General features: G+C 40.3%; 1 protein-coding gene across 1 annotated transcript in view; it reads left to right on the forward strand.

The window, feature by feature from the left end:
• LOC117507223 (plexin-A1-like) overlaps nucleotides 1–23,833 on the forward strand; it is a 570,294-nt gene that overhangs the window by 473,708 nt on the left and 72,753 nt on the right. The window contains 5 exon segments of the mRNA XM_034167043.1: nucleotides 1,999–2,166; nucleotides 8,793–8,886; nucleotides 12,075–12,311; nucleotides 15,945–16,088; nucleotides 22,637–22,871. Coding sequence (XP_034022934.1) covers nucleotides 1,999–2,166; nucleotides 8,793–8,886; nucleotides 12,075–12,311; nucleotides 15,945–16,088; nucleotides 22,637–22,871 — 878 coding nt within the window.

Here is a 23,833-nt window from a genome sequence, read left to right on the forward strand (position 1 = left end):
TTTTTATGTTAGAAATCAGTTGAGTTCAAGTTGTTTCACTCCTGTGTCTTTAAGCTCATGTAAAAGTTCAAAGATCGGCATGAGTCTCTCGCAGTCACAGGAATGTTAACATTGCGAGGTAAAAATAAAATCAACACGTCTGAGAGCACTAGAAGGCATAATCGGTAAATGAACCCATTTGAATTTTGCGTTCATTTACCTAACAATAGCTGACTTCTTCTGAGCTTCTTCTATGCTGTTGTATGTGGTGCCGCATCCAGTAATAAACGAAAGGCAAGCAGAGGCAGTGCAAATGTGCTGCAGCACAGTAGGAACAAAACTGAAGATGATGCCTGGTTTTTCATGAAATATGTATTTGAAGATCAGCAATGCCACTTCTGGCTTATTCTGATTTATGGAAAATGGATCAATTAGACTGAAGTTTGTGATGTAGTTCTGATTTCAAATATACTACTTGGTCATTTCCGGTTTTGCTCCTGTTATTGGTAATTGTGCTATCTCAGAGCTTTTCCTCCCTGCCAATAGACTCTGTAAAGGTGTAGTCACACTGTAATGGATTGAGTAACCTGAACCACCTAATGCATTGGTCGTTGGTGGATTTGGGGTGCTGATGGAATGAGTGGACAACCACCAAATGCGGTATGCAACGCTTCCAAATGTGAGCGGAAGATGAAGAGATAATGCTCAGATAAAACTAACGTCTATCGGATGCACACTGGCAAACTAACAAACGAGTCGAGGACAATCATTTTAGTTATATGTTGCAGAGAATTTAACTGGATGAAGTACATAAACACAATGATGACTGAAACTCTAGTATTTGATGTTGGTGTACCTTACTTATTTTATTTATATTATTTTTTTTTCTGTGTTATAGTTATAGTGTGTATTTATGGCAAAACATTTAAATCCTTTATCAAATTTGCTGGCTTTGGCTTTCATTGTTTGCAAATCCGCTAAACGTGGGTAGGGTTAAATTTCAGAAACTCTTGCAAGCACCAGGTGTAGAATATTAGAACTATGGATATTAGTAAACAACACTGAACAATGGACATTAACATTTACCTTCAGGACTCACATGCCAGTCTAGCAAGGGGGCGGCAAATCATCTATATATTAAATGCGTGTGTGCTTTTATTTAGTAAGTTCAATTTAAGTACATAATATATAATGTAATTACATTATACAATGTATTTACAGTAAAATACAGTAAATACATTAAAAATACATGGATGACACAAAAAGTGAAAACACTTATATCCATTGTGGTCCATTTAAAAATCAAATTACAAAATAGAAGTAAAAATAAAATAATAATAATAATACTTGTGATATTAATAACAATAATAGTAATAAGAATCATAATAATAGTGTGTATATGATAACAAGCACCTAATCAATTTATAAATACATTAAGAGAGTAAATTAACATTAAAAAAATACTTAATTAACAGGAAAAATAATGCTAATAATACTGATGATAATAATAATAATAATGTGTATATGATAACAAAAACCTAAACAATTTCTAAATACATTAAGGCAGTAAATTAACATTAAAAAATTACACAATTAACAGGAAATTAAAGGGTTGAGTTCTTCAAAAACATTATTAATTATTAAAATAAATTATTAAAAATCATACATTGTGATTTCCGGATTTTTTTTTTTTTAGATTATGTTTCTCACAGTGGACATGCACCTAAGATGAAAATTTCGGACCCCTCCATAACTTCTAAGTGGGAGAACTTGCAAAATTGCAGGGTGTTCAAATACTTATTTTCCTCACTGTATATGTGTGTGTGTGTGTGTGTGTCTGTGTCTGTGTTCTTTACATTTATGCTTTTGTTTAGCTTTGATTCTGTCTGTGCATCATCTCCCAAATGTACACAATCCATTTCACATTATTCCAGAGCAGGTCCATGGAGTACAGCCAACTTCAAGCACAGCAGGTTTTGCTTCTTGTACTTTAACATCTGTCCTTTCCTGCTCTTCCAGGCGGAGCAACAAGGAGATAGTGTGCATTACACCAGCAGGCCAGGTGCCAAGCACCAACCCGGTCATGGTGGACATAAATTCCGCTGAGCTGAGGAATCCAGAGGTCAAATTCAACTACACAGATGATCCCACCATCCTCAAAATTGAGCCTGATTGGAGTATTGTCAGGTAAGTCAAACACGCATGATCAGTCTTTTTAAATGGCTTGAATGGAACCTGTAAAGATGAATCTTTTCTAAAGATCATTAGGTTTTGCCTTACCAGAAATTAAAACTAACTAAAATTAAACAGTACCCCTAAACTAACATCACTACATATTTCTGCTGAAAAATTAAGAATTAATAGACATTTTTCCCCATTTGGTAGAGTACCATATGGTTATCACCAGCAGTATACAGTTTCTGTCTTCTGCATCTATTTCATGAATGTATGGCGTTTTGATATGCAAGTCTGCTTGATGTGTATCTGTACAACAGATGCACACAAATTAATCTATACATTATTATCCTGAGGGGGGGTTGGTGCCATATATTGATGCCTTTTTTTCCCCAAGAAGCATACCCAGCTAATGTGAAATATGAACTGTAGGCACAAGGTGACAAATGTATCATTCTGCTTGCATACTCCCTCCCTACTTATCGAAGGGGAAAAAATACCTAAAGGTTCTTCTCCATTTTTCACACTATTCGTCGTGATTTCAATGACATATTATTCATTCTCTGTTTTTTATTTTTCAAAGTAAATCTGAGGAGCCGGAACAGCAGTGAAGGAGGCTCCTAAAGCAGTACAGTGCTAGGTGATGAGCTGCAGTGAGTTGTATCTGTAAACATGACTCGACTCATTGAAATGAGACTACATCGCCACAGGAAGATTTCCTGTGTGAACAAGCTGTGTCGTGGAAGAAGAAGGAGGGGAAAAAAGCAAAAAACCTTGGAGCCTCCCAAATGCTAATGGGCTCACAAGCATGACCTAGAAACGCTTGTACTTCTAAGATAAGAAATGAAGCCAACACATACCTCATATGCTTTTAAAATACAGTTTCCCGGATTTGTATTATGTTATTTGTTGACCATATTAGATTTTCTGTTACATATTTTGGAATCTCTTACACTTTCCAAATGATAAATGGATCCTAAACAGTAGTCAAAGGTGGTACTCCATACATATAACTTAATATTGGTACAATTTAAAGGCTGGAAAGAGAAAATGTTCTACAGTGCTTGCTGATACATTTGCTAAAGAACACATATCCAAGTCTGTAGGGTCTTGAAAGAGCTTTTAGTTATGACATTTTGGACATGCAGCATGTTTCTTTGGGCATGATCCAGCAGGCAGGGGCCTCTGTGTTTAGGACACCACCTGCTGATAATGGAATTCACAGTTGCTTCAGATGTCAGGATAGGGTAGAAACCCTCTGAATCTGTGGCTATCAAGCATCTGAGAAGTATCCATGTCTATATCCATCTACGGAATGCGGGTGTCTGGTAGTATCACCAAATCAGATTGCACTGGTAGACAAATGATTTGCTCAGGCAGTGGTATAATTCACCCTTGCAGCATTGCGGGGGTTGAGGTGAAAATGGGAGCAGCATTTAAAACTCTGCAGGGAGATAGTCTTTCATCATCTGAAAGCTGTATGAGTTGATGAGAAGTCTCATTTGGAATTCGATGAATGAAAGGTTTTTGGTGGGGAGGGAAGCCAGAATGAAAGTGTTGGTTCCAACCTTGTGGGGAAATAGCCTCAGCACTTGTCTATTATTCAGCATTCCCACAAGAGGCTTGTGGTTCACTATGATAATCAGACTTTCATTTACCTTTCCATTTTGTCACTGGGTCTCCCTGGGTGACCCTCCTTGTCCAAAACACGTATCTGACATGACAGAGATGTGTTGCCATACTCTCAGGAAAAGGTTCTCAGGCTGATACTAGAGACGTATGGTACTGCTACAGATTCCTTCTCACTTTTTTTCCACACACTATCAATTGGTGTACAGAGTACAACCCAGAAAGTTGAATAACACTCAGTTTTCTGCTCAGTTTTCACACCAACCCTCTTTACCACTTCAGCATCTGTTTGTTTTCTTTACACCTCTCAAACTCATCTTGCACTTTGTCACCACTCCCTACTTGCTTCTTCAAGCCGTGGTCCTCACAAAGCAAAGTAACTGGATATGGATGTTTTCTATTGTATATGTTAAAATTTTACAGTGTTTTAATTCCACCATGGTCTAATGTTCAGTTGAAAAGCTTGTCGCACTTATTCCTTAGGGCACTGACACACCAAGCATGGTGACTTGTTGAAACTCCTCATGCTCAAGAACCTCATTACTCCCACTCTCAACCACTTCTGGGCATGAAAATTGGGCTCTCCTAATTCAGTTTACTGCTGCTTCAGTGTTTATTGCTATTTATTTTTACTGTTTGTATAGGTGGATCTCAAAATTTGAATATCATGAAAAAGTTGTATATTATTTTTTTCTAACATTTCAGGAAGTGCCATTTTATATATTCTGGAATCATTAAATATAAACTAAAATGTTTCAAGTATTGTTTTAAACACTGTATCAAGATCTACCGAGCCATATCAAACACCATAGCGTAGCCAGAATTTATTGTACACAATATAATAACACAATTTTCTGCCACAAAGATAAAGTTTTAAAGTAATAATACATATGAAGTAAATGTGCATGGTGCAAAGAATAAGCACAAGGTAGGCCTAGGACCTGGCCTGTAACAGCAACAACAACAAACAACTCAAATTATACAACGCCTAATTCAAGTTGGAAAAGTTGTTCCCTACCTTAGTGGGACTTCTGACACTGAGAGGAGGAAGCTAGTCACCCAGTCTAAGATAGTAGGAGCTGAGTGCCAGCCGTCAGCAGGCCACAAGGTGGTCATCAGTCATGGTGGATCTGTATTTTGACTTGTGTGAAAAGGCAGACTCACACAAATATGTTGATCCAAAAAGTGCAGTCAAATTCTGTGCAGTTTGTCTGAGGCTGGGGCACTTCTCTTTTTAGATTCCAGAATTAGAACTTCATGCCATGTGTCGCTCTGGATTTGAGCTCAATGTCATTTTTCAGTGTGAGGACCTCATTCTCAATAGTACAGCTATCAGGTTGAAGAGTGATGCCACTTTGGACGTCATGTAATCCACATACAAGGTCTGTTAGAAAAGTATCAGACCTTTTTATTTTTTGCAAAAACCTGATGGATTTGAATCACGTGTGTTTGCATGAGCAAACCTTGAACCTTCTTGCGCATGCGTGAACTTTTTCACGCCTGTCAATTGCATCATTTCCTGGTAAGCAGCCTTTGTGTGAGGACATGTAGTGCGCTCGGCGGATTTCATTCAAGGATAAAGACGGAACGACCGGAGCAGCACCGCATCAATTTGCCAGAAACTGGGCGAAGCTAGGTGGAAACCATTCGGAAGATTCAGAGGTCTTTTGGACGATGCTTTGGGCATCACACAGATTAAGGTTATAATCCGGTTTAAAGACGTCCGCACACCGGTCGGCACTCAACATGCTGAAATGACCAGATCATTTCCAAAGTGCACGCTGTGTGATGTGGGGACGTCGTGGTGACCTATCCGAGAAATTGCGGAAGAGGTGGACCTCAGCACTTTTTCGGTACATTCCACTCTGCAGAAGATTTGGCCATGAAAGAGTGGCGGTGAAATTCGTGCTGCTGCTAATGACAGGAAACAAAGCGCCTCGTGTTGAAGTCTCACAGGACAATGCTGTGACATGCCACACTCTTCCACAATTTCCTCGGATAGTCACACGACTGAAAAGTCACCGAAAGCCGTCTGAATCATCCGAATGGTTTCCACCTGGCTGTCGCCCGTTTCCTGGCAAAATTTGATGTGGCGCCTGCTCCAGTCGTTCCGTCTTTATCCTTGAAATGAAAATCCGCCAAGCGCACTGCACATGTCCTCACACAAAGGCTGCTTACCAGAAATGATGCAATCGACAGGCGTGAAAAAGTTCACGCATGCGCACGAAGGTTCAAGGTTTGCTCATGCAAGCACACGTGATTCAAATCCATCAGGTTTTTGCAAAAAATAAAAAGGTCCGACAGACCTCGTATTTTCCCCAAATGGAAACAAAACAAAACAAATTGCCAACAGGCTCAGTAATGCAAATTCAGTAAATCACCTGTCATATTCTGAATTCTGGCTCTGCACTGATCATATAGTGTGCATTCTCAGCTCTGCACAGTCTTTGCCCTGACGCTTAAGTTCTGTGTCCATATGTGAAAAGTTCCACAGGTCACACCATTGCAACCTGCTTGATAGCAGGTGTAACTTGCTTTTAAATCTCTTCACGGAGCTGTCATTTTGATGATGTGTTTGTCTTTGAGCCTGTCAGTGGATTGGTAAGAAAGGCTAAATCCAAGAGCCACTGACATGCAATCTTGTTAGCCACATCCATCACTTCTTCTTTATTGATGGACCATTGTTTTGCTAGCTGACTTTTTAATTACTGGACTTTTGGGGCACCACAGAGATGATTTAGCCGGGCAGTTTGCATCGTAGCTCTTGTGGCTCATTTTAAAATGCCGCTCCAAATTCCCTGTTTTATGGTAAAGCCACATTTTGCATGCAAATAAGCCAGATGGATGTGCCATTAGAAAAACAAAAAAATAATCCTGCTACCACTCTGAATGAAAATGGTGTTTTAAATTTTTTATCCTCCAGCATTGTAGCATTCCCTCACTCTGTTCTTCTATGATATTAAAGGCAGCCAGCATCCATATGGGTGTATTGCTGCCACCTTCTGCATCAGTCCGTTATAGGAGCACTACATCTTCTTGATGAGTCCAGTGACAGATTTTATTTGACTGACTCGACTCAACTGGTCGGGCATGCCAGATGTAGGCCGGCAGCCCAAACATGTATGAAGACACATCAAACCTGTTTGTCTCTGCCAGGGCTGCCCCATGTCACCAATCCTGTTCATGATGTTCACATTCAGAGACTAGAGGGTCTCTAGTTCAGTAACCTCAGAATTGCATCTCTGCTTTGTGTGGATGACGTGGATCAGTTGGCTTCATCAGACAGTGTGAATGAAGACAGTACCTCCAAATGTGAGACCATGGTCCTCTCACGTCAGTTCAGTTTATTTATATAGTACCAAATCACAACATAAGTTATCCTAAGGTGGTTCACAAGGGTAAGGCCCAACCTTATCAACCACGCTGAGGAAGCACATAGGCAACAATGGTAAGGAAAAATTCACTCCAGTCATTTTTTGAGGAAGGTGTTTCTCATTATCTTCTTGGCAATATCTCATAGAGAAACTATGAAGCATTGTCTATGTGGCTAATGACGTACAATAATGCCATGTTCAGCACACCAATTACTAGTAGCATTGGCACTGTGGACAAGATCCCAAGTCATGCTGGAAAAGCAAATCAGCATCTTTATGAAGCTGGTCACTAGTTGGACGCATAAAGTGCTCTAAAATCTCCTGGTTGCTGGCTGTGTTGACTTTGGACTTGATTAAACATGGTGGGCCAACACCAGCAGATGACAGGATACCCCAAATCATGACTAACTGTGGAAACTTCACACTGGACTTAAAGCAACTTGGATTCTGTGCCTCTCCACTCTTCCTCCAGACTCTGGGACCTTGATTTCCAAGTAAAATACAAATTTCTTTGAAAGAGGACTTTGGACTACTGATATGATACTGATAGCCACTTTCCTGGAGACGTCTGTGCGCGGTGGGTTCTTGAATCGCTTTGCTTAGTCTTCTCAAAGATGCAGTCATAACTGTTGTTTGTTCATCTTGTCCTACCACACTTTCCCTTCCAGTCAACTTTCCTGAATACGGTGCATTTGGAAAATATTCACAGCGCTTCACTTTTTTCCACATTTTGTTATGTTTATCATGGTGGTGGTAGCATCAAGCTGTGGGGATGTTTTTCAGCGGCAGAAACTAGGAGACTAGTCAGGATTGAGGGAAAGACATGCAACCAACACTACCTGGGAAAGACATCCTGGATGAAAACCTGCTCCAAATCGCTCTTGACCTCAGACTGAGGTGATGGTTCATCTTTCAGCAGGACAATAACCCTACAGCACACAGCACCCGAAAATGTGCTTGGAGAATGGCTTGAGTAATGGAAACAGTTGCCTCGTCACAGTCAATAATTTGGCTTGCCATTTTAGAGCAGAGCTTTCCTCTTAAGTTACATTTGAATCATTGCCATTTGATTCATAAGCTCACAATTATGTCCATTCAAAGTTTTCTCTCTTTGTGTTACGGCATTTATGAAATTGAACAATATATTTGTAAGTATACCAGTTGTTGTTCAAGGCTTTTGTTATTTTTTGTTGTGTGGGGGATTTGGTGGGGTTAGATCGTGTGTCTGAATTGATCACTTCTAAGTTCAACTTCTCAAGTCATCAAAGGCTGTCAAGGGGTCAATGTGGAGGGAATAGGTATCTCACTTATCCATAGCTGTTGTGATCAGTGTCACATGGGTCTGCTAGGTCACTAGTGTCAATGTTACAGAACATGTCCCATCACTGACATAACTGCAGGGTGTCTCGTGCTGAAAGGTTACACAGTCCACCGAAATTATCCATTCAGAATTTAAATTTAAATGCATTGATATCATTGCCTGGAAAGAACTTTAATAAATAAGCAAGAACTAAGCTCAGTGGTCCCTCAAATGAAGTTTGTATATTTGGAGACTGCATGGAAAAAGTACAGTAAGATGTACATGAATATATGGCATAGTAATGTTTTTTCCCAAATGTTTATTGTCTTTTGTAGTGGAGGAACCTTGTTGACCATTACTGGAACCAATCTGGCAACCATCAAGGAGCCAAAAATGAGAGCAAAGTATGGAGCTGCCAAGTCTGAAAATGTAAGTTGTTAACCTCAGACATCTGTACACAGCTTTTATTGACAGAACAAAAGCCATTGACTTCACTTGGCAAATGAGGCAAAATTGGACCGATATAGACACACACAGCTCTCTCGCTCTGTGTTGCTTTCTGTGACCAAACAAAACAAAAACTGCTTTTCAGACAATAATTCAGATGCTCCTGGGACATACACCTGACCTGTCGGTCAACCAGTCCAGGCCTCACTCTTGTTTGTTTTGATGTTGAATTTCCTTTTAGCAGTTTAACCTTTGAAATATCAACCAGCAGTAAAGTGAGTCTGGCAAATCCCCGTCTTTGCATCTAAGGGGGCTTTCACAGTGGCGTATACGTAGAGCTGCTCATTACAGCGTATCATCTACGCTGTAATGAGCAGCTCTCCGCCCAGTTCAGGAGGAGTTTTTTCTCAATACGTAGCAGTATGTTGAGGGCTACGCGCGTAGGACGGAAGAAATTAAACCTGTTTAATTTTCTTCGCCGTACAGCACAGCATGGAGCCTTCACGCGAGTCCACGCAGCGCCGTGCTACTGTCCGCTATTGTGAGCCCACCCACGCTTCAACACGGTACTGTGTGCCGCTTCACATCTCCCTGTTGTTCTTCTGGAGCTATAAATTTTGCAAGATCATTGCTTCACTTTATCATACTGGACTAATTATATATGAGGACTGTTTCACTGTGTCGCATCGTTTCATAAAAGCGCTCGCTCACGCGCTCGCTCTCTCTCTCTCTCTGTCAGAGAGAGAGAGAGAGAGAGAGAGAGAGCTGTTTTATTTTGAGGAGTTAAACCTGCTATCTCTCCTCTATCAGACTCTTTAAAATAAAATAAAACTGCTCTCTCGTGCGCGCGCTCTCCCTCTCTCTCTCTCTGTGTGTGTCTAATCAGAGCTGCGACTCTTTAAAATAAACGTGCACGTGCTACATGTCGGTGCGCTCATCAAACGCCCTGATCGATCAGTCCGATCAAAGCTGAAAAGTGCTGTGACTCTAAAATAAACGCGCACTCGCTGCATAAAAAAAATAATAATAATAATGTTAAATGACTGTTTTTGAGCCGCACCACACCATGCAGTAGAGAACAGAGCGCACTTCCACAGAGGCAGAAAATAGCACTGAAACTGGTGCGGCATGGCACAAGCAACTGTGCACATATTAAAACGCGAACACATGCAGCTGCAAGTATGAACGAACACTGTTAAAGGCTGATTACGCGCGTATTTCGGCCGTATTTAACTGAAACACAACGCTGTGAGCGGCTCTACGAATACGCCACTGTGAAAGCCCCTTAACACCAAAGGGCTAAGCTAACCTTTTTCACTCTTTGCTGAAAGTAAAATAGCTCCTCTTATTTTCTCTGTCACCTTGTCTGCAGTCATGTTTATTTCATCTTTGTATAGGCCTTAAAAATCTTTTTATTTTTTGTGATATTACACACTGTTTGGGAGTTTTGTGTATTTGGAGAAATGACTTTCAGCCTGGAATCTACAGCCCACTGTGAAATTGTACAAATGGCTCTTTAGCTGTGCTGTCTTTTTATCATCAGCTCTTAGCTGAACTCTCCTGTTTCTTTGAATGTCATTTCAGTGTCATTTGTTCTTCAGTGACTGATGTTAGTGTCAATCCCTCGCAGCAACACTTGCGGTGCATCGTCACTGATTACAACACTGATATTAACTGTTCTTCATTATGTCATTATGGAGACATTGTTCACTCAAACTTCATAACAGCGTCATCATGTACATATATTATTATCTCCATTTCGAAGGTCATATTTTCATTTGTCAGTTTGTCAACATGGTGGAAGGGTTGCTTATAAACTAATTAACCATTTTTAGTCAAACTGGCCTACAATAGATGGAAAACGTTTTGGATACGTTAGATAAAGAGGCAACCCAGGACTTTTAAAAATGGAAAGAAAAAAAAAAATTAGATATTGCAAGTAAGGCATTTTGCTCGTGAAGCAATTTTCAATAAATTTGATGAAAAAGCTGGCCTTGCGTGGATTAAAGGCTTTAAACAGTTTGGATGGAAAAAAAGGAAAATTTAAAATCATGTTTAACAGCAGTTATAAAGCTTGTCTTCTTGCGGTATGAGATTTGATTCTAGCCTTCAATAAATAATGTAATGCAACCAGTTTCTTTCTACTATTCTTCTATTTCTTGTCTGTAGTGTCAGTGTCAGCTGATGGTGGTACAGATAGCAATCTAATCAAAAAAGAAAACATTTTAATAATTAAATGATATCTTAGAATATGGTTTTACTGTGCACCTTATTTTCTGGATGAGAAGTTGTTTTTTTCCCCTGTAGTTTCAGAGGTCCTGCGACTTATGTTCCAGATTGACTTGTATTTTTTTTAAAATACTACATTATCGCCTATGGCCACAAGGTGGCACCATCCACATACGTGACAAGCTCTTCCTGTATACTGAATGAGGTACTGTCATTTACATTCTGGAGCAGAAGGGAGCAGTAATTCACCTTTAACTGGAACAATAAGAACAATAAGAAGCTCTGAATGTGAAAGACATGCTTTGTCTTACAAAATGAGCGAATTGAATAAATCATGCTCTCAAATTGATAGATCACTCACTTGAATAAACGTAGGGACTATAACCTTCATACTAGTTGGCACAACTTATTTTGACTGTGTGAGACAACAAGAATAGCTGTGGCAGGTCAGGTGGGCTAAGTTAAGGCTGTAATTGTTTGAAAATTATTTACGAGTATTCAAAATTTAATTACATTGAACACATCTGTTCATTGGCCAAATGAAGTCATTTGGCCAATGTCATTTACTCTGAGTATTATGTGACTGGTATAATAACTTAGTTAGCCTGTTGGCTTCTGCTTGCTAATGCAGACCTTAACTTGCATATGACCATCTGCTCAGTGGCCACAAGAAGCAGTTTCCTAGGTTTTGTGTCTCATACAGAAGCATTAATTAGCTCGGTAATGGCGTGTTGGCTTTATAAATGAATAATGCACTGATAACATTCATTTTGCTTTTTGTTGCATGAAACAGTAGCGCCATATTTCAAAAATAAATGCAACTTGTAGACTGGTGCAACATATAAATGTTTTCTCTCTTCATGATGCATTTTTGGATGCATACAGACACACATATAATTCATTCATTCATTCATTTTCCCTTTGTTTAATCCCTTCTTCAGAACTGCACAGTTATCAGCAACACTGTGATGTTGTGTCTGGCGCCCTCTGTGGCTGGATCTGACAAAGGCTTCTCAGAAGCAGGCAGCAGTCCAGATGAGATTGGCTTTGTCATGGATGATGTGCACTCTGTGTGGGTGGTAAATGAGAGCTTCAACTACCACCCAGACCCTGTGTTCGAACCTCTGAGCCCTACGGGTATGCTGGAGCTGAAGCCCAGTTCTCCACTTATACTCAAGGTAAATTGTCTTGTGACCTTAACGTTGATCTGTTTTAACCATTTATTTGCATTTTCTTGTGTTCTGGGTTTACTTTTAATATTGGTTCTTTTCTGTTTTGTACTTCCTGTATCTGTCCTATCTTTTCCAACGGTAAATTGACCTGAATACTCAGTCTGTTCTTTTGTTGATTAGGAACCTACTACATGCCCCTGTTGTTGTACATGTGAGAAGTAGGTGAGCGATTGATAGGGACACAGCTCAAACGCAGTATGCCACCAGCATCTTACCTTTCCTTTAACCTGGACATCTACAGTTGGCATATGTTGCGCATACCCAGTCACGCCGTAAAAAATTCAATTTTGCAAGAGTGGAGTTTTTGAAATGGATCCTGATACATAAGAAGTGCATAATTGTAAAATGCCACAGCCCCTTGCTTGCCACTATTGTCTTCATGTATGTCTGCTGTTTTTTTCCCCAGAAAGTTCTTCTGTTACCAGGCTCCAGCTGCCTCATGCAGTACCATAGTGTAGTGTGTTTGCACAGTATGGACGTAGTACAGCATCTGATTACCGTTTGACTAGGACTAAGTGCCTGCTGAGCAGTGATGCCGGTAACGCGTTACTGAGTAACGCGTTACTCTTATCTAACCACTTTTTTTTTGTAACGAGTAATCTAACGCGTTAATCTTTCCAAATGAGTAATCAGATTAAAGTTACTTCTCCAAGTCACTGTGCATTACTATTATTTTTGCATTGTGGGTCGACAGCAGCATTAAAGTTGGTCCGTGGGCAGGGGGTCGGGGTTCGACTGAACTGCCCACTTTAAGCGAGCTGTGAGCTTTTCATCAGCTACGACTCATCCTCACCTCTTAAAGTGCAGTGAAAACAGCACACCTGCACTGAGCTTTACAAAGTCATTTTTATGCTTTATTTTTCTCCTTTATTTAGAATTCTGAGCTGAGCCGCTCCGTATCTGCTGGTTAAAAACAGCTGATCCTCCGCGATGCATCAACAACTAACACTATTTTCCACTCAAATGCACCTAAACTCTCTTTCTGAGGACCACATGATGTGAAAACACAATAAAACTTTCTTACCTGTAAATCTGGTCATGTTTTCTGCATAAATAAATGTTATCCATTCTTTGTGCTCAAACGCCAAAGCAGGGGCGAATCCAGATGGAATGGGGGCGTGGGGCAAGGATGTGTCCCCCTCCCCCACAACACCCCTAGATTAAAGGTCCAGTTTTGAAGCCGTTTTTTTTTTTACTACAACTACTAATACTACTTAAAATAATTATAATTTTGACAAGTAAAATGTTTATAGAGAATTTAAATGTTAGAAAAATGTTAGAATTTAATAGTTACATTTATAAACAATGTAGGTTAGAAAATGCACGTTTTACTGTTACAGTGCTGTCAACAGTTAAATATGAGGTCAAGAAAGATTATTTTACTTTTTATAAAACAAGTATTTATTTTCATTGAAGTCAAGAAAGAGTGACTATAAAGTGAGTTTTGGCAAAACAGGTATCATTGTCATGTTGAGGTGGCAGAGGGTTGTTGTCGGCAGCTGGGGAAAGTATCTAAAAAAGTAACTAGTAATCTAACTTAGTTACTTTTACAATTGAGTAATCAGTAAAGTAACTAAGTTACTTTTTCAAGGAGTAATCAGTAATTGGATTACTTTATCAAAGTAACTGTGGCAACACTGCTCCTGAGTATGTTTTATACCCTGCAGTTCGTGCTGCACTGCTTTTTGTTTTCTACATTAGTATCCGGATGTAGTAGTCTGACTAAATTAAAAATGTCAGATGAAGGTTGTGGTGGTTTTAAATACAGTCTTTTTATTAATAATTGTGCCAAAAAGGTGTGTAAGGAATATCTTATAGTATTTCCTGTACAAAAGACTGTTAGCTGGCTTCATGTTGAGGAACACTCAGCAGTGGAAGCACACTAATAACAGCATGCCAAGATTGTTCAATATTATCGACACCATTAAAAGCTCCATCTCTAGTTATTTTTCAAAAGAAAAATACTGCATAAACCTCACAGTCAACAGCCTACATAGCTGATAAAACACTGACATGCGTTTGAAGTTATTTGCTCCAAACATGCCTTTTATAGACATTTTCAACTCTCCCTCCTCTCACTTCAAGAGTCTTTCAGCACAGCATCCTCGCAAATGTGACTCGACCTTGAAAGGTGTTATTCTTTCCCAGCTGTCTCAAGTGGGATTTGGAGACCTTCAATAAGAAATGGTTGTTAAACATGTGCTTTTCGATGATGTGCAAAAAACAAACAAACAAAAAAACGTAATGTCTACAAGATAATTCTTGAAGAGAGCCTCAAAGTCATGTGTCCTCAAAACCAAGGAAGCAATTGATATTTTGATACAGAATGGATTTGTGCAGTCTTTGCCACTCCTCCCCACCCTGTTGCCATTTCACCTCTGTCCTTGAAGTGCAAAGCAATATGGCAAAGAATAAACCACATAATGAATTACTAGGAAGTTTGATTGCAAAGTGAACTGTTATTTTTCTGAGTCAGACAGGATACAGATAGTCATGTATCAAAGTATTTGGACCGTAAGAAAATTTTTGGAAATTTTCCTCTGTACACCAACACAATGGAGGTGAAGTAAAGATGTATGAGCCTTTTTCATTTAATTCAGTGAATTTGTCAAAAATACGTATCACATTAACTATTTAGGAATTACAGCTATTTTTACACAAAGTCTATAAGAAGTCAGAGGGGGCTGTGTTCAAACCCAAATGAATTTTTCCAATTTATTTGTACAGTACTTATTTTAACTGATAGTTGAAGGTTATTGGCAGACAAATGCTCAAGTAAATTAGTCCCTCTCTGTATAATCAACCTTTTGCACTAATTTCTGTACCGGCACGTCGGCACACCCTGGGTGTTCCACATGAAATTCTGCCTGAAGATGGGGTGGATGGATGCACCAGATGATCTAGATGGTGTGGTGTTTAAGCGTTGGGCTTGAGACCAGAGGATCCTCGGTTCAAATCCCAGCCTGACCAGAAAATCAGTAAGGGCCCTTGGGCGAGGTCATTAATCCCCTAGTTGCTCCCGGTGTGTTGTGGGCACCTTGTATGGCAGCAGCCTGACATCGGGGTGAATGTGAGGCATTGAGTTGTAAAGCACTTTGAGCGTCTGATGCAGATGGAAAAGCGCTATATAAATGCAGTCCATTTACCATTCAAATTGACACCATTGTCACACAGCTACTGCCAGCGTACACTGATGATGTCATCACAGGCAAGACGTAAAAGCGACGATTAAAAATGTCATGAAAACTCTTTCTTTTTTGCTTTTTCCAATGTGTTTGAGTCACAAATTAATTTAGGGTGCACATTTAATCATACAAAAAATTGGTTTGGGTGAGTATTTAAACAACTTTACTTAAAAAAGGGAGTGGGTGGATGCTGGGGGAGTGGAGGTTCAACTTGCAGATGCTGTAGAATGGTGGTTGAACGCTTGGCAGACAGCTGCTAATCAGAAGTTAATGCTTTCTGTGGCTGTGGCATGAGTCTGAGCTGAAATGAAGTCCTTCATACTTGCATAATGATGGCTGTTGTATTTGCAGACATATTACATACGGGGTGTGTCTGATGAAATCATGTGTCCAGGGTCGTAACCTAATTCCTACAGCCCCTGGAAATGCAAAGCTGAACTACACGGTGCTGATTGGTGAAACACCCTGCGTCCTCACACTGTCTGAGAGCCAGCTGCTGTGTGAATGGCCAAATCTGACCGGAGAGCATAAAGTGACTGTGAGTACCACAGCATACACGCTGTCTGAAGATTCTCCGAAAATAATTTGTCTGTCATCATCTTGTCATTTATCACGTACTAGGTGGAATCTGGTGACTTCTAGTTAGGTGCATGCAATGAAAATATCCATCCATCCCTTTCAAAGTTCCATTTTTCACCTTAAATACCTGCTATTTCGTCATCTTCTTGATGTTTTATTCTTGCCATCTCTGGAGCGTCTCGTTTTTTGCATCTTTCAGTGTCTCAGCCTGTCTTCCTCTATAGCCGCCTGTTCTTGGCGCTGTTTCAGATGTGCTATTCATTCCCATTTTTTATGTCAATCCACTTCCTCCTTTGAATACATTCATTTGTTTCTTTTCTCCCCATCAGAACTGAAGCTCTTCAATTACACTAGATTTCTCGTTTCTTTTCAAATGCCTACATACACACACACACATCCTGTTTCTTGTGCGGTTGGCTGTGTTTATGTCTTCGAAGCTTTTCATTGGTCTTGTTTGGCTGACATAATGCTCTGGGTTTTAACAGTACAGATATTCAGTACAGCTTGGCTGGTGGGTGTGAGAGGTCTGTGCCTATTTTTATCCTCCTCTAGTTGGTATTTTATGGTCATACTGTGAACCCAGTGAAGATGGAATAAAAGGAAAGGAGGAGGAGGAAAAACAACTCCAAACCTTTTTATTCACATGTTCTGCATGCAACAACTGCTTGGATATGACATGGCATCTGTGCTCTGGTAGTTCCCAATATAGCCCCACAGCACAGATCAATCAATCAATCAATTTTTTTTATATAGCGCCAAATCACAACAAACAGTTGCCCCAAGGCGCTTTATATTGTAAGGCAAGGCCATACAATAATTATGTAAAACCCCAACGGTCAAAACGACCCCCTGTGAGCAAGCACTTGGCTACAGTGGGAAGGAAAAACTCCCTTTAACAGGAAGAAACCTCCAGCAGAACCAGGCTCAGGGAGGGGCAGTCTTCTGCTAGGACTGGTTGGGGCTGAGGGAGAGAACCAGGAAAAAGACATGCTGTGGAGGGGAGCAGAGATCGATCACTAATGATTAAATGCAGAGTGGTGCATACAGAGCAAAAAGAGAAAGAAACAGTGCATCATGGGAACCCCCCAGCAGTCTACGTCTATAGCAGCATAACTAAGGGATGGTTCAGGGTCACCTGATCCAGCCCTAACTATAAGCTTTAGCAAAAAGGAAAGTTTTAAGCCTAATCTTAAAAGTAGAGAGGGTGTCTGTCTCCCTGATCTGAATTGGGAGCTGGTTCCACAGGAGAGGAGCCTGAAAGCTGAAGGCTCTGCCTCCCATTCTACTCTTACAAACCCTAGGAACTACAAGTAAGCCTGCAGTCTGAGAGCGAAGCGCTCTATTGGGGTGATATGGTACTACGAGGTCCCTAAGATAAGATGGGACCTGATTATTCAAAACCTTATAAGTAAGAAGAAGAATTTTAAATTCTATTCTAGAATTAACAGGAAGCCAATGAAGAGAGGCCAATATGGGTGAGATATGCTCTCTCCTTCTAGTCCCCGTCAGTACTCTAGCTGCAGCATTTTGAATTAACTGAAGGCTTTTTAGGGAACTTTTAGGACAACCTGATAATAATGAATTACAATAGTCCAGCCTAGAGGAAATAAATGCATGAATTAGTTTTTCAGCATCACTCTGAGACAAGACCTTTCTGATTTTAGAGATATTGCGTAAATGCAAAAAAGCAGTCCTACATATTTGTTTAATATGCGCTTTGAATGACATATCCTGATCAAAAATGACTCCAAGATTTCTCACAGTATTACTAGAGCTCAGGGTAATGCCATCCAGAGTAAGGATCTGGTTAGACACCATGTTTCTAAGATTTGTGGGGCCAAGTACAATAACTTCAGTTTTATCTGAGTTTAAAAGCAGGAAATTAGAGGTCATCCATGTCTTTATGTCTGTAAGACAATCCTGCAGTTTAGCTAATTGGTGTGTGTCCTCTGGCTTCATGGATAGATAAAGCTGGGTATCATCTGCGTAACAATGAAAATTTAAGCAATACCGTCTAATAATACTGCCTAAGGGAAGCATGTATAAAGTGAATAAAATTGGTCCTAGCACAGAACCTTGTGGAACTCCATAATTAACTTTAGTCTGTGAAGAAGATTCCCCATTTACATGAACAAATTGTAATCTATTAGACAAATATGATTCAAACCACCGCAACGCAGTGCCTTTAATACCTATGGCATGCTCTAATCTCTGTAATAAAATTTTATGGTCAACAGTATCAAAAGCAGCACTGAGGTCTAACAGAACAAGCACAGAGATGAGTCCACTGTCCGAGGCCATGAGAAGATCATTTGTAACCTTCACTAATGCTGTTTCTGTACTATGATGAATTCTAAAACCTGACTGAAACTCTTCAAATAGACCATTCCTCTGCAGATGATCAGTTAGCTGTTTTACAACTACCCTTTCAAGAATTTTTGAGAGAAAAGGAAGGTTGGAGATTGGCCTATAATTAGCTAAGATAGCTGGGTCAAGTGATGGCTTTTTAAGTAATGGTTTAATTACTGCCACCTTAAAAGCCTGTGGTACATAGCCAACTAACAAAGATAGATTGATCATATTTAAGATCGAAGCATTAAATAATGGTAGGGCTTCCTTGAGCAGCCTGGTAGGAATGGGGTCTAATAAACATGTTGATGGTTTGGATGAAGTAACTAATGAAAATAACTCAGACAGAACAATCGGAGAGAAAGAGTCTAACCAAATACCGGCATCACTGAAAGCAGCCAAAGATAACGATACGTCTTTGGGATGGTTATGAGTAATTTTTTCTCTAATAGTTAAAATTTTGTTAGCAAAGAAAGTCATGAAGTCATTACTAGTTAAAGTTAATGGAATACTCAGCTCAATAGAGCTCTGACTCTTTGTCAGCCTGGCTACAGTGCTGAAAAGAAACCTGGGGTTGTTCTTATTTTCTTCAATTAGTGATGAGTAGAAAGATGTCCTAGCTTTACGGAGGGCTTTTTTATAGAGCAACAGACTCTTTTTCCAGGCTAAGTGAAGATCTTCTAAATTAGTGAGACGCCATTTCCTCTCCAACCTACGGGTTATCTGCTTTAAGCTACGAGTTTGTGAGTTATACCACAGAGTCAGGCACTTCTGATTTAAAGCTCTCTTTTTCAGAGGAGCTACAGCATCCAAAGTTGTCTTCAATGAGGATGTAAGACTACTGACGAGATACTCTATCTCACTTACAGAGTTTAGGTAGCTACTCTGCACTGTGTTGGTATATGGCATTAGAGAACATAAAGAAGGAATCATATCCTTAAACCTAGTTACAGCGCTTTCTGAAAGACTTCTAGTGTAATGAAACTTATTCCCCACTGCTGGGTAGTCCATCAGAGTAAATGTAAATGTTATTAAGAAATGATCAGACAGAAGGGAGTTTTCAGGGAATACTGTTAAGTCTTCTATTTCCATACCATAAGTCAGAACAAGATCTAAGATATGATTAAAGTGGTGGGTGGACTCATTTACTTTTTGAGCAAAGCCAATAGAGTCTAATAATAGATTAAATGCAGTGTTGAGGCTGTCATTCTCAGCATCTGTGTGGATGTTAAAATCGCCCACTATAATTATCTTATCTGAGCTAAGCACTAAGTCAGACAAAAGGTCTGAAAATTCACAGAGAAACTCACAGTAACGACCAGGTGGACGATAGATAATAACAAATAAAACTGGTTTTTGGGACTTCCAATTTGGATGGACAAGACTAAGAGTCAAGCTTTCAAATGAATTAAAGCTCTGTCTGGGTTTTTGATTAATTAATAAGCTGGAATGGAAGATTGCTGCTAATCCTCCGCCCCGGCCCGTGCTACGAGCATTCTGACAGTTAGTGTGACTCGGGGGTGTTGACTCATTTAAACTAACATATTCATCCTGCTGTAACCAGGTTTCTGTAAGGCAGAATAAATCAATATGTTGATCAATTATTGTATCATTTACCAACAGGGACTTAGAAGAGAGAGACCTAATGTTTAATAGACCACATTTAACTGTTTTAGTCTGTGGTGCAGTTGAAGGTGCTATATTATTTTTTCTTTTTGAATTTTTATGCTTAAATAGATTTTTGCTGGTTATTGGTAGTCTGGGAGCAGGCACCGTCTCTACGGGGATGGGGTAATGAGGGGATGGCATAGGGAGAGAAGCTGCAGAGAGGTGTGTAAGACTACAACTCTGCTTGAAACAGATGTTTCCTCCCCCAACCCAGATATGAAGATTTTGGTTGTTTTGGCTTACGTTTGCCTCAGCTTGGTACTGTTTGGTCTGACACATTAAATGGAATGTGGGGGATTTAGCACAAAGACTTGGATTTGTAGTAGATGTGGCTGAGTATACACTTAAAGCCACCATCTTGTGATAGCTGCTCTTAAATATGATATTGGTAATTTGAAATGCCAAAATAAGCTATAACCTTTTTGTTTAGCATAGATCTAATGCTGGCAGCAATAGCTGATTAAATTTATATTTAACTCCCTGAGGTCTAGGGGTATTTTCTGGATTTTACCATACTTGGGCGACAGAGTGGTTTAGTGGTTGTCACTGTTGCCTCACAGCAAGAATGTTGTGGGATCGTTTCCTATCCGTGCCTTTCTATGTGGAGTTTGCATGTTCTCCCCGTTTTCACGTGGGTTTCCTCCAGTTTCTTCTTACTTCCAAAGACATGCAGGTTAGGTAAATTGGAATCTTTAGGGCAGCTGCACGATGTGTACCATTAAAAATAATAAAAAGTACATGTCACCCATGGGATTCAAACCCATGCCTTCCAAAAGCTCTGATTGCCAGTTGGAAACTTTACAAGTGAGCTACCATCTCTGTCCTGTGACAGGTGCTGGAAACTGCCTCATATCAGGAAGCACATGGATGTATTTTAAAAAAAAAAATGACGCACCATATAAAAACATTGCATTGTATTAAATCCCTCTCATCAAGCGGGCAATACAAATATGATCCGTCTGTTGCTCTGTAGATGACCCATGGACTGATGTCATGAAATGACATGAATGAGAAGCAGTTTGCTCGTCTCATTCATGTCCATATCTGTTGGCGCATGTCCTACCGGCCCACACGCGTGTCCTGCCGACACGTGTGTTGTGGACGGCGTGCCACAGGACACTGCGTCATGTGGAACAGAGCTCACGTGGGTAATGTGACAGTCAGATTGCCTGCTGCGTGTTATGATCTGATGACGGTCCGTTTCAACCTGGGGGCAGCCTGTCCATGTGTGCACCGTCAGTTGCAACCCATCACCACAGTGATATATGTTTTCATTTATGTCCACTTGATGACAGCAAACAGACACCCGTGCATCACAGTGGTCAGTTGTTAGTCCATGTCCGTCCAAACACGCTACTGTCCAGCTGGGATGTCCACAATGACAGATCTCTACAGCTGTTTCAGTGGGCGGCCACACCTCCTGTCAGTTTTTAGCGCACACACCAAAGCCACACTTGTGGGGCACTTAGACAAATTTCACTGCCAGGACAACAGTGATTGTCTGCAGACTGGTGTCGTGCCAAGAGTGTGAATGGCCACACATTTTCCAAGTGCCATGCGAGCGGTGTTAGACGTCCATGTGTGTCACCTGGAATTTGGCCGACACCTGGGTTCGATGGGCTCGCACAGCGCACAGTCTGTCTGTCAGCTGCTGGTGTGCGCAAATAGTTGCAGCAACAGGTATATGAGGCATTGGAAGCAGCTACAAAATTACACGGTTTGCATACAAGTCCTGCTTCATGCGCACTTAATGCGCAATTCGACCAAATTCGCACTGTGTGAAGGGGCCCTTAAATTGACTCTAGGTGTGCACAGGTTTGTTTGTGTACATGTGACTCTGCAATAGACTGCGGTCCTGTCCAGGCTGTACCCCACCTCTTGCCATATGATTGCTGAGATAGGCTCCAGCCCCCTGACAACCCTTAATTGGAGTAAGCGGGTATAGAAAATGAATGAATAAATTTACCACATGTTCAGTTATTCCCATATTAAGGTACTGTTGTTTTGTATTACACCCATGTGTTGCATATCAAAATGTTCACAACAGTCTCAGCTTTCAAAATCTTTGTCACATATTTGCCAAGAACACCGTGGAACTATTTTTTTTAATCTAAATCAGAAAAAATTGAATGCATTTTTAGAAAATTCTTCATTGAAAATACACCTTTATTCATGTGGACAAACTGGACAAATTGGTGCTAGAAATAGCCTTACCAAAGTCTTTGGTTCATAACAGTTGTGTAATGTGTGTGTGTATGTATTTATATATATATATATATATATATATATATATATATATATATATATATATATATATATATATATATGTATATCAGTGTAAATAAATGTCAAATAAAATCACTCACCATTTCCAGTTCGACAATTTCTGTCTTCATTAAAATAAGTATGTATTACAGGATATGGGCCTGGTATCTGATCCACCTGCTAAACAGTTGGAGAATGTAACATTTCTCTTTGTCTTTCTACTAGGTCCGTGTTGGAGGCTTTGAGTACTCTCCAGGGACTTTACAGATCTACTCGGACAGCCTCCTCACCCTGCCTGCCATCATTGGTATTGGAGGAGGTGGCGGCTTGCTGCTGCTCGTCATCATCGGGGTGCTGATTGCTTATAAGAGGAAGTCCCGTGATGCAGACCGTACCCTCAAACGGTTGCAACTCCAGATGGACAATCTGGAATCAAGGGTGGCCCTGGAGTGCAAGGAAGGTGAGAGGGCACAAAGTCTGCCACACCTCATGGTGTGGTGTGCATTGTTCATGTCCTGTAAGTTGCTTGTGTGATTCTTACAATCATTTGTCATTCCCAAAGTTCCTTTTAATCTTCCTCCCACATTCTTTATTTTCATAATTCTCCAGAAATACCATTAGTTTCCATTTGACTCCATAACATGCTCCCTTGCTGCATCTTACATCAACTCCTGGACAACTTCTTTTCAGTAGTCTGATCCATTTCTCACTCTCTCCATTTCCCCTTTACTCATGTTGCCACTCGTCCCCCTGCTGTTAGGCGGCACTGGTGTTTATTTCTGTGTGCATGGCTGTTGGTGTGTTTCCAGCGGAGCACTTTGATCTGAGCCAGCCACCAGATGTTGGCTCTTCATCCCATAAGAGAGCTGCCTGGCTCGCCCCACTGCCATCCACACTGTGATAAGGTGAGATGGAGTGAACCAGTGATAGAGGTTCTGAGGATACAAGATGCAGAAGTATAGTAAGGAAGGTGTGGTTTGGCAAGAATAGGTGGATGGGGAGAGAAGGAGTGAGCAACATACAAAAAGGTATATTAGCATATATTTATTTGGCATCATGGATCCAGCAAGAGCCGACTGATGCCGGTACTTGTTTTCTGGCAAGAGAGGGAAGCAGATGGGGAGAAAGAGAGAGAGAATACTGATAACCATGATCATCAGCATACATGTGAATTATAGATTACTTTTTGCACTCTTTAGTGGCTCCAGCTATACACAGTGGCATCGGCAGGTTCCAGATTTGATCTTTGGGATTAATATGATTGATATGTTGCTGTGCCATTTTGGCAGGCAATAAAGGAATTATGCCATCTCTTATTAGTACCAAAAAGTGTTTGGCAAGGGTGCAGCGCTATACAAACATTTTTGTTGTTGTTGATGATGATGATATTGTTTATATAATGAAATTTGAAATCTAGCACAC

This window comes from Thalassophryne amazonica, chromosome 3 (assembly GCF_902500255.1).
Source record: "Thalassophryne amazonica chromosome 3, fThaAma1.1, whole genome shotgun sequence".
NCBI lineage: Eukaryota > Metazoa > Chordata > Actinopteri > Batrachoidiformes > Batrachoididae > Thalassophryne > Thalassophryne amazonica.